Here is a 17,771-nt window from a genome sequence, read left to right as displayed (position 1 = left end):
CCAGACCAAGTCCAGCAACCCCGGAAGCAGGCATCAAGTTACCCCAAGCAAGCCCAACAACCCCCGCTAGGGGCTATTTGTGTGCAGTCCTGGCGCCTATGGCGCCAGGCTCTTATGGAGAGTCAGTCCTGGCGCCATAGGCGCCAGGCTCATAGATCAAAACTTACCTGATGCAGACCATGCTGCAAACTTACCTGATGCAGACCATGCTGCAAGAGCTCCAAGCCAAACAAGGCTTGGAAGGGACTATTTTACCTAGGGACTATTTTTTTACTCGGGTGGGGCTGGGGAGGAATACTTACCTGGGACTACTTTGGAGGCAATTTAAACCACACCCGAAGAGCAGCACACGCTTCGCGTTATTCTGCATCCAGCAGCGTAACGCTCACTGTGCCTGCAAGTCTGCATCCAGTCTTCTGCCACGCCCGCCTCGAGTTTGGAGCTCCTAGAAAAAGGGAGAAAGAAGGAGAAAAGGTTAGAACAAGAGCAATACCTTTGATCCTTACCTGAATTCCCGATCCATCGCGCCTTCGAGCCTGCTGCAGCGCCGCGCTGATCTCACCGGCCTTCGCAGCATCTTCACATTTCACCGCACCTAAGGAGAAGACAAGAGCAGCAAGGTGAGCCAAGGGAATACACAGAATACCCACCATAGACTTACCTGATTGTACCACCGGCGGTACTATTCTTCTTCACGGGTCGTCACAGCTTCCACTGCATCCTAGCTGAACCCCGGCCCCTAAGGGGAAACAAAAGGACAGCAAAGTGAAACAAGGGACTAACAAGGGGAACCCTCCTCACCACAAAAGACTTACCTGATTTTACCGCCGGAGGCATTATTCCCCGAGTCTTCATACTTTCTCTCAGCGCCTGAATAAGGGAGAAAGCAACAGGTTACATATGGACATTATTTTATCGAACTGTGTTGGATAATACAAATCCTTACCAGAACATTACTGGTTGCCACGAGGAACTCTTCAGTAGGGTCAAGCTGCAACCTGCAAGGAATCGGACAAGAGTGAAAGTCAGGCATTTGAACTCTTACGAACTACATACTTACGGCGTTTTGCCGGGAATATCAGAGTCCATGTTGTCCTGGAACTCACCAATCCCTTCGAGCCAGTGAAGCAACTGGTTATCTACGCGCCCCTGCGCTCAATGCAGGATGGAGAGCTCATCTTTTCAAATCATCAGGTGAGACTATAAGAGGTGACATCCAAGGTGATCAGTGGGGAGAACAGCGGGGTTGGGGGGATTTACGCTCAACTCCACGGGTGGTTAATTCCCTTTCTCCATTTGCAGAAGAATATTCCTACGGGCCAAGCAAACGAAGCTAGGTGGGCCAGTCCAGTCCGTCATCTCGGCCCTACGCGTCACATTGGTGGAGACCGCAGTAGTCCAGTCCAGATCGACGCCTCTGTGGGAGCCAGGTGAGCGTAACACAAACACGTTTGCGGAAAAAACCGAACTGAGGCTATGGGCGTTGTACGTCCTACTTATAACAACCCGGTGACGCCGGCTCGACAGAGGCCCTCGACAACAGCGTATCGACGTCATTGACGCAGAAAATTTTCCGAAGCAGCACAGCTGTGGTGATTACCCGTCATAGATGTGGAATACGTCGGAGGAACCAATCCCTTTGAAACTAAAAATTTGCCTTGGGGCCCTTAGCTGAGTGCTGTCCGGGCAGTGGCGCTTAGTAAAATGAACACTTTTCTTAAGAAGTGGGAAAATGGGCTCAGGGCTGCACACTCACCTCATCCGCTAGCAAGAGCTAAAATAGCTTGGATGCACATGTCTATGGGGGAGAGGAAACCCTTGTCGATGTAACTACAGGCTGCTAGGCCCAATCACTGAGCTTAGGGCGAGAACAGGGGAGAGGTCTGTTAGAGAGAATTCTCATTTATGGCTAATTTCCCTCACCTAGTGAGTCTCCCCAGCAGCTTTGCTGGACTTCTGGAGTTTTTTTTTCTACTTGGTAAGAGTGAGAGCTTTTCCCCCACTCTTACCTGGGTTTTGCTATGTGTTTCTACCTGTTTTTGTGATTGTGGACTCTGAAGTACACCACTTCAGTAGCCCCCTTCTTTTTGTATGTCACACAGCACCTTCAGTGCTGTGGCACAGGGTTGTCTTTGAGGCTTCCCTCGACTCAATTTCTGAGGCGACTACCGTTCCCAAGAAAAGGGTAAAGTTACCATTAACTTTACTTAGTCAATCTACCACAGATCCGGTATACCCCATCTTCCATGGAGTACTGGAAAGGGTTAACTCGTATCCCTTTTTATCCGTACCTCCTAGAGCATTGTTTCGCTCTTTTAACATTTAGACTTGGCTGGTGGCAGTGGTATCTACCCTAACTTTTCTACTGCGATTATATTAGATAAACGTGGTACTGTTCTTGGCTATTATATTAGCCTCGAACATAAACCCGCTTGACCAAATCGTCTTTCTCTTGGCTCCGGTTGGGTTTATTCGCTATTTCTTTTTGTTAAAGTCCTTCTTGTGTTTTACTTTGCGTGGCAAACTAGGTTTGCCTTCTTTGTTCACTGTCTTTTGGTGGGCTTCTGCCCAGAAGCCCTCCTCAAGGTGCCTGGGTGTCTAGGTGGGCTGAATGTGAGGGAGGGGTGTAGTCACCCCCTGCACAGGATAGCCTAGCAAACCCAAGTCGCACTTTGTCATGATTGGCCAGGGTAGTTGTCCGGGCTGGACAACCCCCCTGCTGGGTGATTGACAGCCAGGCTGCGTGAATGGGGTTTTTTCGCATAAAAGACAGGTCTCTTGGGCTAGAAGTCAGAGAGTCGCCACTGGAACTACAAGGAACCGAAGAGAAGCGGAGAGGACGACGGCTGCTTGCCCTTGTCTTCCCTCCTTCTTATAACTTTTCCTTCCGAACATTGACAATATCAAAGTACTTTTGGCTACGTTGAATCATGAACTGTCGGACTGTGTGATCTTCGGCAACTGGCCCTGGTGTCTTTCGACCCTGGCTCCGGCCCTTTGACTTTTGAACTCCTGTCTTTGAGTGTTTCTTGATTCTGCCTGCCTAACCAAAATATTGCCTGTGATTTTTGCCTCCAACTCCCTCTGGTTATCTCAGGTGCTAAGTTTGTTTTTGCCCCGGTAGCATTTCATGTCACGGATACGCGGTTGTTTAATAGACCGAACTGTCAAAAAGTGATCGCAATCGTATTCGCGGTAACGTGTTTTGTGCCTAACACTGGTTCCTTCCAACACAGGGTACTTACTTTGAGACTTACTGTACAAAGTGGATTGGTTAGTTGTAGTATATTTAACGTGTGGTTTTTATTGAAGTTTAATAGAAGTGTTGTGTTTATAACGAATGGTTTAAAAATAAATGTACTTGTATTTTTATACCTGAAACCTTGAGTCAGTGTTTGCTTCAGTCACAGTAATTGTGGTCCCTTTGTGTAATCTCTGCTACTGCTCATATACTCTTGAGATAAGCCTGGCTGCTCCACCACTGCTACCACTCTGACATAGTAGTACAGGCTTGTACCAAAGGTAAAACTTGTATCACCTCCTGTAGTCTTAAATGTGTGTAGTAGTCCCTAAGGGCACTGCACAGGATTCTGCCTAACAAGGTTGCAAGGTGCCGGGCAAGGGGAGAACGAACACGCAAGACAAAGACACAAGCTAAATAAAATGAAAACTTTTCCAAGAAAGTGGAAAATGGGCACAGGTCTGCACACTCCCTTCATCCAACAAGGCAGGGCTAAAATGTATATGGCAAACGACTACATGCTGTACAGAAGCAGCTCAGAGCAGTTTTCGAAAACTACTCAACTTCTCTTCCATCTAGGTTTATCTGTCGAACCCAACATCTCCAACATACAACTACTTTGGCGCATTAAGAAGTGGATGTGTGATAATTGGCTGAACCTTAATCAAGGCAAAAAGAAGATCTTGATCCCCCCCCCTCTCCTCACCTATTGTACTTAAAAAGCTATTGTATTGTACATCTAAAATCTACTGTAAGGGATCAAGAGTAAGACTCGGACACAGTAACAATTTCAGTTTGAAATAGGACCTTTATCGTACAAATAAGAAGGGTTTGGGAAATCCTACCTGTCCCTATGTCTAGCAGGGGTGTCACTGCCTCAACAAAACTAATGAACGCCTGTGTCCGGATGTTAAACCAAAGAGTCCCGTGTCCAAAAACCCTAAATGGACCCATACACGCTAGACTCAAAACAATGTGTACCGGGGGATCTTTCTAAGATATGCACTTTAAGCTTTCTATCAGAGTTAAAAACGAAGTTCTAAGGTGTCGAAAACAAAGGACTTAAAAAGTTCTATGAGAGGAAGGGGTTCTCCCTTCCTCTATGCTTCTTCTGGTCTTTCACGGTCTGTCCGGTACTTCTGAAAAAAAAGTTAAAATAAATTCCACTGTTTCAATGGGTTCTCTCCTTGCGTCTGTCTTTATACAATATTCCAATTCACATTTTCAAGGGGGTCACTCCGTTGGGTTTCTCCACTTATTATGCTTCCACAATTTTAAGGAAAATAACTTTCCCTTTGTTCCTTCTGTTTTTCACCATCCAATAAATTAATACGGTAAAAGGTTATTCTAGGGGGATAAGCCTTCCCTTGAATCTTTTAAACACACAGCTCTTTTGAATCTTCAGTTTATCCCACTCTTTATCTCAATTAAGCTTAAAGGGGTATGGTTCTTTGCTTTTCCTTTGACGGTCCCTCTTTTTACCCCTGGTGTACTCTCTTGCCAGGGTATTGCGACTATCACTGATCCTCAAAAGAGGTATGGGTCTTCCATTTGAAATTTCTTCTCACTCTTCCATGGTTTCAGCTTTACTTATCTTTGCACTCCTAGTTCCCTCTCCTGCCAGGATATCACAATTCTGTTTCTTGGGTGTGGTTCCCAGACTCACTGTTTGCCCGTTTCACTATCCTGCTAGAGCTTTTCTGTTCTCACTCTCTCTCATATCCAAGAAATAATGCTTTTCTAGTATTGGGTCACCAGCCCTTTCTCAGAAAAGTTCTTATTGGTATCAACTCCTTTTCAAATATTGAGTCACTGACCCTTCCTCAACACTGGTCGTATTTGTGTCAATGTCCTTTTCCAAGCTTTGGTTCACAGACTCTTTCTTCACACTGTCTGTATTTGTACGCGCCTAAGTACATTGTATTTGCCCATCACGTGCCCTAATTGGGACTAGCCTATTGCTTATTACTGAATGTGCCATCTGTTCCTAAAACATTGTATGTGCACAGCACGCTGCACCCTAATGATTATGGCACCGCAGCCTACTGACTAGAATTTGCCTATTGCTCCCTACTGAACGTACTACCTGTCTTTAAATGCTTTGACTTTCTGCAGCCTATTGCAACCCTTAGCAATTTGTGCCTGCCGCTCCTTATCTACCTTACCCACATCCTCTGTATTTAAGGGAATTGTCTCGAACAAACTCCCCTGTGTACACCGCAGCCCTCTGCAGACCCACACTAACTCTAGCCACTTTACTACTTCTACTCAATACAGACTCATTTCCCTACCTCCTACCCAAAGGTCTCCCTCCTCCGCTATCTCGCCCATCCCTCACACCAACCATTACCTTGGCCCATGAAGACCCTAATCGGGCATCCTTACCCAGCCAACCACTCAGCCCACTAGAATGGATCTGCCGATTTGCGGCACCACCCACACCATTTAACCCATGCCCAGTGAAGGACAGAAATCTGAGACTTGGCTCCCGGCTCCCTCCCCTTAACCCTAAGCATATCTTGGACAATCCACCAAAAACACCCAGCAGCATAGCTGAACACCATTTGATCAGAGGTCATCAATGCTCAGTCACTAGTGCCCACGGGCTCGACATTGCAGACTTTATCTCCGCTAATAACCTTCACTTCCTGGCTATTACAGAAACCTGGCTGCATCAGGCAGCTGGCCCAGCTCTGTCCCTTGACATCCCTGAGGGCTACTCAATATTAAGGAACAACAGAGATTCAGGTAAAGGGGGAGGAGTTGCCTTTATCGCCAGAACATCCCTAGGTCTTAGAGCAACCCTACCACCAAGCTTCCAGTCCGCTGAACTCCTTACAGTTAAGCTCCAACTCTCTGTGACACAAACTATCCTTATGCACCTCATTTATAGACCTCCAGGCCTCATCTCCTCATTTGAGGAAGACATTTCCGACCTCCTCATTAACAATACTAAAAACAGATCACAAGCCATCCTACTTGTGGACTTAAAGTGGGCCTCGGCGATCCCAATGACGCTAATGCGCTGTCCCTAGAAAATACTATCTCCCAACTAGGGTTCAAGCACAGAGTCACAACCCCAACACAAAGTCAGAACCTTGAATTGTTTGGCAGAGCACACCAGCACCACCTCCATCCTTAAGAATGAACCTATTGCCTAGTCGGACCACCATGTAATTTCCTTCTCCATCCAAGGAAGGTGCAGCCGAACACCATACCGACGAGCCTCCCGCAAACCCTCTCTAGGAATAACCGCAAGATCACGATGCATAGTCTTCACCCTCTAATCCACAATATCTTGGCCCCCGAAAAATACACCAACTTGGATGTGGATCAACTTGCTGACCTCTACAACAAAACTCTGGAATCAGCAGTTGATATCATCGCCCCTATCAAACTTACCAAAGCCAAACCGGCAGCCCACTTGAACAAATGGTTCACTCCGGAGCTTAAAATCCTTTGGAACATCAAACGGGTGGAAGAATCCGTCTGGAGAAAAACATCCAACCTGGCCAACAAAGCACTATTCACGGTTCCGGCTACCACTTACAAAACAGCCATCCTCTTGGCCAAAAAAGAGACATATGACAATAGAATCGACAATGCCAAATCAAGAACAAATTACCTCTTCAATATCCTCAGGGAACTTGACTCACCCTCCACACCTACAGAAACCTGCGTGAAAGATGCAGATTGGTGTGAGAGAATCCAAAAAGCTCTAGCAGACAAAATTACCATGCTACAATCTAGAATAGAACAAATAAAAGACCAGCCTGCCCAAAAAAGCGAACTCTACATCATTATATAATCCTTATAATCCTAAAACTCCAACATGCCCCCCCTTTTCTTTCGCCCCTGTCTCAACGAATGAAGTGGAAATCATCATCAAAGGCCTCAAGATGTCCAGATGCCAAAAGGGGCTCCTGCCCAGCCTCCATCATTCAGGAAGGCGCTAATGATCTTGCCCAGTTTATAACGGCCCTAATCAACTCCTCCTTCAAAACGAGCTCAGTCCCCTGCAGCCTCAAGGAAGCATGGGTCATGCCCCTCCTAAAAAAAAAAAAAAAACCTTGACCCCAACAACCCCACTAATTATAGGCCAATCACCACAGTCCCTTTCATCCTAAAAGATCTCGGAGTGGCCTACCTGCAAATCCAGAAGCATCTGGAAGAGAATAACCTTCTGGGCCTCAGACAATTTGGATTCAGGCCAAGGAACGGAACCGAGACAGCCCTTCTGGACCTAAAAATTCAGATGGACGAGGCAAAGGACAAGGGTAACCTAGCCATTCTCCTGCTGCTCGACCTCTCGGCAGCCTTCGACCTCGTTGACCATCAGATCCTAACAGAACACCTGGCGGCGTCAGCTGCTTTCTCCGGTCAGGCGACCACCTTGGTCCAATCCTTCCTTGCCAACCGACCCACCCGGGTCTTCTCACTTGGGGCTTCAGCCCACCCCATCCCCAACCACTGTGGCGTCCCCCCGGGTTTGTGCATTTCGCCAACCTTATACAATATCTTCACAAAACTACTGTTCGACCGACTAGATAACCTGGCCGTCACTTACACAAATTATGCCGACACACAGGTTCTCATCATCCTCTTGGGCTGCTATGAAGAGGACTCCACACGGATTAACAACCTCTACCTGGAGATCCAAGCCTGGATGGCAGAACACATCCTTTGCCTCAACGACGAGAAAACAGAGCTTCTTCTCGTCGTATCCCAACCACGGCTAAACAAACTGGACCCCTGTTACGCTTCCATCAACATAGATGGTAACCTCATCACTGTGGCCAAAGAAATCAAAACCCTAGGCGTTTACTTGGATTCCACACACTCGCTCAAAAAACATGTAAACGCCACAGCCTCCTCCACTGCCTACACAAATAAGCTAATCAATGCCTGCAAGGCTTTCCTCTCGCCGTTCTAGCTGCATTACCCTAGTCAGAGCACTAGTACTCTCAAAAATCGATTACTGCAATACTCTCTTCCTTGGCACCTCAGAACGCAACCTGAACAAATTGTAGGTGCTACAGAATAATGCCCTCAGAGCGGCTCGGAGTATCACGCGACACTCTCACATCTCCAGCTTTAGACGAGATGCCCACTGATTCCCAGTACGAGACAGAATCACTCTCAGATCGCTTGTCATCGTCCACAAGTGCCTCTCTAATGACACCCCCCCACCCCACCCCCCACAAGTACTTGCCAGACAAGTGCAGCACTGTTGTTCTCCACCATGGGTCTGGCATGGATTCAAATGCTCATGATTATTCCCCGTCATCAGGCTGGGAATCCTTGGTAAAGAAAAAATCAGTTTCAGTTTTGTTTCTGAACTGTCTTTCTACTAATAATCAATCACCGGTCTCTGGGTCATACTGCCTCCAGCCAATGACTGCCCTCTACCTAGGCCCCTCCTCTGGCAGCCATCTTCAGATTTTTACCACACGTTTTGGGAGTCCTCGTGCTATAGCGCTCGAGCCTTTACTGCGTTTAGTGTTTTTTCGAAGAGTTTACTCTATTTTTGGTCAATCGAGCCTCACGCTCCACCGATTATACTTCCGATCAATGGGGACCTGTTTAGGAATTTTTCTACGCCCCTCAAGGGTGAATTTTCATCGAGTTTTCTTCTTGGAGGATTCCGGAAGATCTTTGAGGCCTACCCTGTGTGGTCATGGCCCAGGACAAGAGAAGGACTGTGCGTTTTGTAAGAACATGTCCCAACGGACAATGAAGGATCGTCGTGTTCGACTCACCAACTGGCTGGAGGGGAAGAGCCCAGCAGCAGGTGAGAAGAGGAAGAAGTCTGAGCGGTCTTCTAAGACCTTTGAGGGCGCTCCGGCGACGGGGGCCTAACAAAAGCCAAAGCACTGCGAGTCCACGGGCACCAGGATCGCCAATTGTTCGGGCTCCTTGGCTGCCAGGCAGAGCGCAATGTCACTGACGCCATCAACCACGAGTCAACGCTCTGGCTCGTTGAAGAGGAAGTTGGAGAACCCGGGTAAGCTTCGGGAGAAGCCCTGGTCGATCCCGATGGCGACAGCCATGGGGGAGCGATGCAGCGACCCTCACCCCAAGGTGAAGGCCTCGGGCACGCCCAAGGTCGCAAAGGTCCTGATTCACCCGGCTAAGGCCTCGACCGAAGGAATCGTGGCGGCCCTGGCTACCCAGTGGAGACGACTGCCGGGCCTAGAGTTTCCCTGCCACCCCGGAGGGAACCATCTTTTCAGCCTATCGAGAAGAACCCCGTGAAACCCCGGGAGGAGAAAAAGGGGGAGGCGGGACGGTGAGGGGTTGGGGGGGGCAGGGGGGCGGCAGCCATAATGTACACAGATACCTCCGAAGATGAGCTGGCTGGCGTCGCAAAGATCCTGGACAAGCGGTTCGAGGATGTCAGGTCCTACGGGAGGGATCCTGACGAGGCAGACGTAGAGAGCGACGGTGGAGCAGACAAGGAGCCACGGGCCGTGGAGGAGACGGAGGACCCCACTACCGAGCTGTCGCAACCGATGCCGATGCCACAGGACAACTCAGGAGCAATCTTGATGTCCATCAAGACGCTGTGTATGGAGATTATGACAAGGTTGCCCTTACCCCCCCCAGCGGGCGATCTAGCGGCGCCTGGACCGTCGTGAAGCCCACTGAACAAGAGGAGGCAAATCCATCCTCGCCCTCCTTTCCAGCCTTCACCTCCTTCCCCCTCACCGAGGGATGAGACGGGAACGGAGACAACAGGGACGGACGATGACGGTGGTGACAGGGCGGATCTCCCATCACCCCCTGCCTGGGCCTCCCCTCCTGACGAAATTGGCTCCTTTCACGCCATGATCGCCAGGGCATTGGAACGTTTCCAGCTTTGTCACAAAAAGCATAAGGAGGGTTTCCTCTACCAACGACGGGAGGCCAAGAGGAAAACCATCCTCTCAGTACCGTTACTGGATGACATCTGGGAGGAAGGACTGTTGCTGCTCAAGAACCCGTCCACGGCTCCTGCGAAGAGGGGCCGGTATGAGAAATAGTACTGGGTCCCGGATTCGGCCGCGATGTGCCTTAGACCTCAGCCGTTCCTGGTTTCAGTGGTCTCCGCAGCGGACAAGAAGAAATCGACAGGGGCGACGGGATCAACTTCCACTTCCCCACCAGATGGCGAGGGAAAGAGGCTGGACGCCATGGGACAACGAGGCAGCTTGTCGGCGGCGACGACCATCAAAGTGGCCAAAGCCCTCGCGATCGTGGCGCGCTATGACAGGGAGCTGGGGTTTAAGATTGCTCCCCTCCTGGATTTCCTGCCAGATAAGAGGGCGGAGGCCCTTGAAATCCTACAGTCAGGCGAGGTGTCATCATGGTGGCCGCAGACATCGGCGACACCGGGTTTCGACAGATGGGCAACAGTGTTTGCCTTCGCCGATGCGGTTGGCTCAAGGCCACCGATTTCTGTCGGGCCGTTCAGTCCAGGGTACTAGACATGCCCTTCGACGGGAACAACCTGTTCGGAAAGGCAGTGGACGAGTCACTGAGGGCCTTCAAGGTGGAGGCCGAGATGGCCCGGGCCTTGGTTCTCTCCATTGACGACGGCTGTCCTTTTGGACCCCTGAGGCAAGTCTCAAGGTGCCTCCAAAGGATTTGTGGTGGTTCCTCGTCGTACCGCCAAGCGGCCCGCTCATCGTTGCAAGAGGCCTACAGAGGCCGCAGCACGGCCCGATGACGTCGTCGCCAAGGCGGCAAGGCCTCGGCGAAGCAAGATTGAACCGGCCGTGAAGTCGGGCCCCCGTCCAAGCACCTCGGTGGGAGGCCGGCTGGTGAAATTAGTCAGTGTGTGGGAGTCCATCTCCACCGACCGTTGGGTGCTGGCCCACGGGCACACTCGAATATTCATGAGCATGTGAATCCATGCCAGACCCCATGCTGGAGAAGCAGATTTCAGCCAGACCAACGAGAATCTCATTGCCTATCCATCCCTAAATTTTCCCTAAAAAAAAGCAGGCGGTTCCAGCTTCCAGGTCCTAGTAGTCAAACTATGGAACACTATACCTGTGAAACTCAGAGCAGAACCATGCTTTTGCACCTTCAGAGCTATAACCAGTGTCTCCCCTACCCTTTACAACATCTTTACCAAGCCCTTATTTGACAAGTTGGACAGACTGGGTGTCACATACACTAATTATGCAGACGACACCCAGATCCTCATACCCCTTTCGGGCAACTTCGACTCAGATATGGCCTTGGTAAACAATATATATCTCATCATTCAGGCATGGATGGCCACACATGGCCTATGTCTGAACGATGAGAAAACCGAAATCCTGCTCCTTGGCTCCAACGCCAACCTAAAAAAAACTTAGCCCCAGTTACAAAGCGTTCAACATTGATGGTAATACCATTACAGCTGCCAAACAGGGAAAACCTTAGGCTTTCACCTAGACTCAGCCATGTCACTAAATAAACAAGTAAACTCACTAGCATCCTCTTCCGCATACACGTGCAAGCTAATCAGAGCAAGCAGAGCATTCCTCTCCCAAGCTAGCTGCATCATCATCGCTAATGCCCTAATACTCTCCAGACTTGATTATTGTAATGCCATATACATAAGGAGCCAACAAATATATACTCAACAAACTCCAAACTCTGCAAAACAACGCACTCAGAACAGCCTTCAACCTACCCTCTAAGGAACACATCTCCAACAAAGAAGAGACCACAAATGGCTCAAAATCTGCGACCGCATCTCTCTTAAAACAGCATCACTTACTTTCAAATGCCTAAAGAATGCAGCCCCCCCATCTTGCAGCCAGAATAGTAAAAAAGACCTCCACGCGCCCCATCAGAACGATTAACTCTCACCGCCTTCAGGTACCCAAATTTAGACAAAAGAAAACGGGCGGCAGTATAGTTTCCCTGTCATGGCATCGCAACACTGGAATGCCCTTCCACTCAACACCAGAGCAGACCAATCTTACCACAGCTTTAGGCGAAACATTCTCACCTGGTTACGATCCAATGACCCCTACGACCGATCTGCGTACCCTCATACTAACAAACCATAGCCAACTCGACTATATATATGTATATCCTTTAAACTGACCTGCCAAAATGTAATTTACTGTATGTATACTTGTAAATATGTGCCTATCTTGTAACTAAGTTTTTATGTAACCTTATCTTCCTGTCCTCTGTTGCGCCCTTGTTACCACTGAGTTTTGCGCGCCATACCAAATAAATAAACAAACAAACAAAGTCCTGTCTTGCCAACAAGAACTCTTCTACTGCCTGACTCTTTATCCACTGCTGCATCACCTGCACTTATTGTCATTTTCATGTATGTTTGTCTATAATTTGTTGTAACCTGATTTAAGTCTCCGGTGCCAGTTACCTCAGGGTTCGGCGTGCGGTACAAATAAAGAAACTAAACTAATCTCTCTTTACAAGATTTAGGTCACTGACCCTTCCTTAGCACTGTCCGTATTTGTGTCAGTTCCTCCAATTACTTTAATTGGGCTTTTCCGCGGTGTTAATGATACGTGACACTCGCTCTCAAGCGCTCCGTTAACCCACTTGCTCTCTCAGGGTTTACAGAACAGCTCTGGTATTCTTTGTGTCCTTCCGTCGTCTTCTCCTTCGGCTTGCTGACTGGGGGGTGTGTCCCATTAGCAGTTTGGTTCTTGCTTTATCTTCCTTTGTATCTGGTGGCTACAGCTGCCCATAGCAATAAAGAAGCAAGTTTCTCTTGGTCCGGTCTCTCTGCCAGCCTCTGTGCTGTCTTCCACATTGTGCTCACCTCTGGTGTTCCAACCTGCGTCAGCACAAGCTGCAACCTGAAAGTCCCGAGAAGATTAGTTTCTGTCCTGAATGTTATGTAATAACTGGACATTCCTCAGGGGCAATCATGTATCTTGTGCTTTGACGTGGCGTTCTTTTTACACTCACTGAAGTGGACCTTGTTGGATGTGATGACCATTGTGGATGGAACTAAGGAGTACTATCCTTATACGGCCTAAGAGAATTATACCCATGGGATACGTGTTACAGGTAGAGATACAAAAATGTTTTCCTAATTGTTTTACCCTTTTGGTATTGACAGTTAGGGCTAGGTGAAGTAGTCTAAACCTTTGATGCCCACATATTGATATGTTTGTGTATGTTTGTTTTACCTACAGATTTTGGAGTACCATTATTGAAATTAAGAATTAGAATCTTGAGTGGAAAAAGAACGCCACGTCAAAGCACAAGATACATGATTTCCCCTGAGAAATGTCCAGTTATTACAAAACATTCAGGACAGAAACTTATATAAGTCGGGCTATGATGAGTACAGTGTTGAGCAACAACAATTAATTTGGCTCTGTGCCTTTTCCGGTTCTAATTATTGTTTCCTGGTTTTTTAACAAAAACTTTTTATGCGTTTTGTATATTGTATTGTAACATGTGCATATGCTTTTTATGTGTTTTAGATTTTTGTGTCAGGATTTTGTTGCTTTGAGTATTTAACAATAAAATATGTTATGTGAAACAGTTTTAGGACATACACCCGATATATTTTTTGGTATATATGGTGATGTCTAGGTACATACTGTGTCTGTGGGTATAAATGTGAATGTTGGTTATGGATTAATACTCTTCCTTTGTTTGAGATTGAATGGTATGCATCACTAGCATTCTATTTTTCACACTTTTCAGTTATTTTTATTATTTTATTTATTTGCATTTTTAAAGAGCTCACACAGCCCCCGGGCATCGAGGCGCTGTTACAGGAATTCTTTGTTTTTAGTTGCATAGTTGTTTGTCTTAGTTGTGTGTTTATAACGAGCTTAAATACCCAGAGGTTCCTAAGCGCAGATCCGGGGATCGAGCCTGTGTTGCTTCGTGTCGTCTTGCTTCCAAGGCGAGCACTTTGCCGCTGAGCTATCCTCCCAGGAAAATACAAAACAAGCCTAGATCGCAAATGAAATGGAGCACTGTACAAAATGAAATGGGTAACACCCAGAACAGGGGTATGGGAGGCCAATCATGAGAGTCCTGGTCACTGGAACATGCAAACGACCTCCCGCTCTCACGTCCTTCCTTCGCCCCTATAACCGACCTTCCTGCCTTCCTTCTCTCTCCACTATAACGGACGTCACTTCCTTCCTTCCTTCCTTCCTCCTACCCCTTATTGCTCTGCTCTATCCATTCTTTCCTTCGCTTGCTCCCTTCGCTTTATTTTTAAGTGTAAACCTAATTAACCTGGAGGTGTTGGGAATACACTTCTTATAAAAAGCTTTTCGCAAGCTTTTATGCAGAAAATAGGGCTCTAATCGAAGAAAAAGAATACCATAACCACAAGAAAACGGTCACTGCCATGTATTTTGCTAGGTCTGTGCAGAACTTTCAAATGTATCCACAAGGTGTCTGTGCCGAAAGGAGACCTGCAGCAAAACAGCCGCGTCAGAACAGACACCAAATTGGTCACGCCTAAACGTCCTGCCCCGAATCCACAAGTCTCAAATATATTTATATATATTACATTTTTAATAACACTGATTACAATTTAAAAAAAAAAAACATTTTTAAACAAAAGATTGTAACAATGTTCATGTTTTACATCAAAACAAAAATTCATACCATTCATGTTTTTTGGGCGAAAGACATCAATCCTGTATCTGCAGCCTGTAAATAGTCGTCGAAAAGAGCTTTGCCATTTTATATTGGGGAATGGGGTGCCCCACAGAGAAATATTAAAAGACATTGTCTTTGACTGATCGGAATTGTTAAAATACAAACATGAACAAGCACATTATATCAAGTCCCAAAACATTGTATGCTAGAAGGTGAAAGGTCACTTACTCGTTTGAGCTGATCGAGTCTGCTGCTGGAAATTCGAATTGGAGAAGACGACGATGGCAACTAAAAAGAAAGAATTGGCACACGATTCAAAATTCCGAGAGCAACCAGCGCCCAGCAGTCAATCAAATGCTACTCATTACAAAAGGTTATAAAAATAAAACATGCCAGATGTAGCTCAAACAACCATTAAAACTATTAAACAATTTAATTGGTTTACTAAGGCAGTTTCTAATAGTGCATCGGGACAGAGCTTGAAGCGCTCTTTTGGGCGTTTGCTGCTATGTGCAATGCTCGCCAGTTGGCACAGAACTATTGTAATGCTGGCAATTTGAAGCAAAAAGTACAATGAAAAAAAAAGCGTTGCACAATGCACTGGGAGACATTAAAAACAAGAAGCCACAACGTATTGCAATATGTAAAACAAAGTTCCATCTTGTCACAATAGATTTTCAGCTTCACACGTTTTACATTTCCTTTTTTTTATTGATTTAGCTGAACTTAATCAAATATTCAATAATTTAAGATAAAATTTGCATAATACAAAACGACATGACAATCAACATGTAAAGAAAAAAGATTAACATGGTCATGGTTAAAACTATTGACAACTTTAGACTCAAATTCAAATGTGCAACTCATACAGATACTAGCCTTAATGTATTCAAAAATGTAACATGGGCAATATGAAGCGAAATGGAAGGTGTAGATAATATGATTGACCATCGCTTCTGTGCGTGCAGCGAGCCAAGGTACATTTCCACAATGAGCATATTCTGCCATCTAGTGGTTTGGACTGCAAATATCCCTTTGTTTTTCTCAATATTTAAAAAGGTGTTGGTTGACATGGCACACGAATGAGAAGCCCCCTGTATAACTTTGACTAACCTCGCAGTATGCCTTCAAGTGGTAAACTCCATTAAATTGCATTTTTTGCACAATATTTTGTGTACGACGTTTTAAACTATTGCCAGCCATCGATAACCAACAAAAACTTTTACAATTAGAAATTAGACCGTCTACAGAGGCCAACAACACCTGGTCAACACACAGCAGCAGCTTGAGTCTCTATTAAGAGTTCCAGCATAAGTACGTAATTCTATGTCAAGACTCGGAGGCTCAGATTATGCTCTCACTTCTCTTTACTTACTCGAGCAGCAATTTAACCAACAAATATGAAAAACAACCAACAAAAACTACAAATCCCAACAAAACCATCCCATTTGTAGTCCGTTTTTCATAGGTTGTTCCAATCACGTGACTTCACCGTCCAATTACACCTCTCCTATCCTCTATAACACTAACTGTCCTCATAGTCCTTCCTCTTTCTTTGCTGCTCGAGCAGCCGAGATAAGTGCATTCATTTCTTTATCTTTATATGAATGTGATATATGTAAATGTTATAATACTAGGACTGGGTAGGTGCACGCGCGGTTAGTTTACAAAAGCACGCAGCGTGTTAGAGTGAATTTGCGGAACATATCCACGGGGGAGGATGCAACAGGATTTTCGTTCCCGCGTCTCTCTCACCTTGTTGGAGGCAATGCATTCGGAAGTTCGCAACGGCGCGACGGGGCCTTTTGGTTCCGGCGCCATTGCGAACTTAGTGTGACAGAGTGGTGGAAGCTTATAGTGTCGTGTGGAGACAAAAAGATCAAACAAACGATCGGAATATATGTTAAGCAGCCGAATTCCACGGGTACAGCTTTGTCGAGGAGAGCGAGGAGAAGCTCTACTAGATAGTCTGCAGGTGCCACCTGGTGGCTAAAAGTGGCACCGCAGGCTGGAATAGACACTGCTGCCCACAACATAAATAACGGGCCCAGCCCAGGTAAAGTTGAATAGACCCCTCATTGTTCTGCCTGCTAGGGAGGAGACATTAAGGATATTGTTAAATATCTCATTGACGGGCTCAGTCCCAAGACAAACTGCTAGCATATACTGAGACTCGCCTAGCTACTGATAAATATATTTTGACGAGGGCATCCCAAGTAAACTGCATATACATTTACTCAGGCACTGCAACAAGATGAGTCATTACTCAGAAGGATCAGAAGGTCCTCACATAAGCGGCTTGCGCATGAGCGAAGCAATTCAAAGAATGGAGAGTGCCGAGAGGCCCCATAGAGAGAGGGGCAGAGAGGCCCCATAGATATAGGGGCATATTACGGGACCTGGCTGCTTTGTCGCAGGGCAAGGCGCACAGGAAACAAGAGGGGGGGTAATACAACCTGCAGGGACCGTAGCGCCCAGACCCCCTCGGGTTCACCTCGCAGATCCAGAGCGGGGAAAAGGAAGACGAGGTCTAATGAGAGACGAGTCACAAGCTCAAGTGAGTCTGATGATTATGATTACTGCAGAAGCAGTTCAAAATCTGAGAAATGCAGTACATCAGAACCTCAGGCCTTCCCAGATGAGGACGAATGGGAGCCTAAAAGCAAAAAAGATAGGAGGGAAGAGGAGGACCCACTGAAAGATGAGATTGACCCAGACAACCTGGTGCATCCAAGGTCCAATGAGTGGGACCCTCCAGAAAAGATTGCGGAATATATCAGGAGACGGTTGAGGGCCCTGATGAGTAGGCAAGCAAGAAGCACAAGGCGGAATGCCCGAGACCGAGGGTTCCGGACGGGGTAACAGACCCCAGAGATTGACGACAGGATCCTCACGTTCCTAGGCAGATATGGCAGGGATGTGAAGAGAGGCACTG

General features: G+C 47.0%; 1 protein-coding gene across 2 annotated transcripts in view; it reads right to left on the bottom strand.

Annotated features, from left to right (window-relative positions):
* Positions 1-17,771, bottom strand: part of PABIR2 (PABIR family member 2) — an 812,224-nt gene that overhangs the window by 615,467 nt on the left and 178,986 nt on the right. For both annotated transcript variants that reach the window (XM_069612821.1, XM_069612822.1), the window contains exon 3: positions 15,065-15,124. In XM_069612821.1, coding sequence (XP_069468922.1) covers positions 15,065-15,124 — 60 coding nt within the window. The remainder of the gene's footprint in view (positions 1-15,064; positions 15,125-17,771) is intronic.

Source organism: Ambystoma mexicanum, chromosome 5p (genome assembly GCF_040938575.1).
Source record: "Ambystoma mexicanum isolate Mex_15411 chromosome 5p, UKY_AmexF1_1, whole genome shotgun sequence".
NCBI lineage: Eukaryota > Metazoa > Chordata > Amphibia > Caudata > Ambystomatidae > Ambystoma > Ambystoma mexicanum.
The sequence above is the reverse complement of the archived record's forward strand: the minus strand, read 5'-3'. Positions and strand labels throughout refer to the sequence as shown.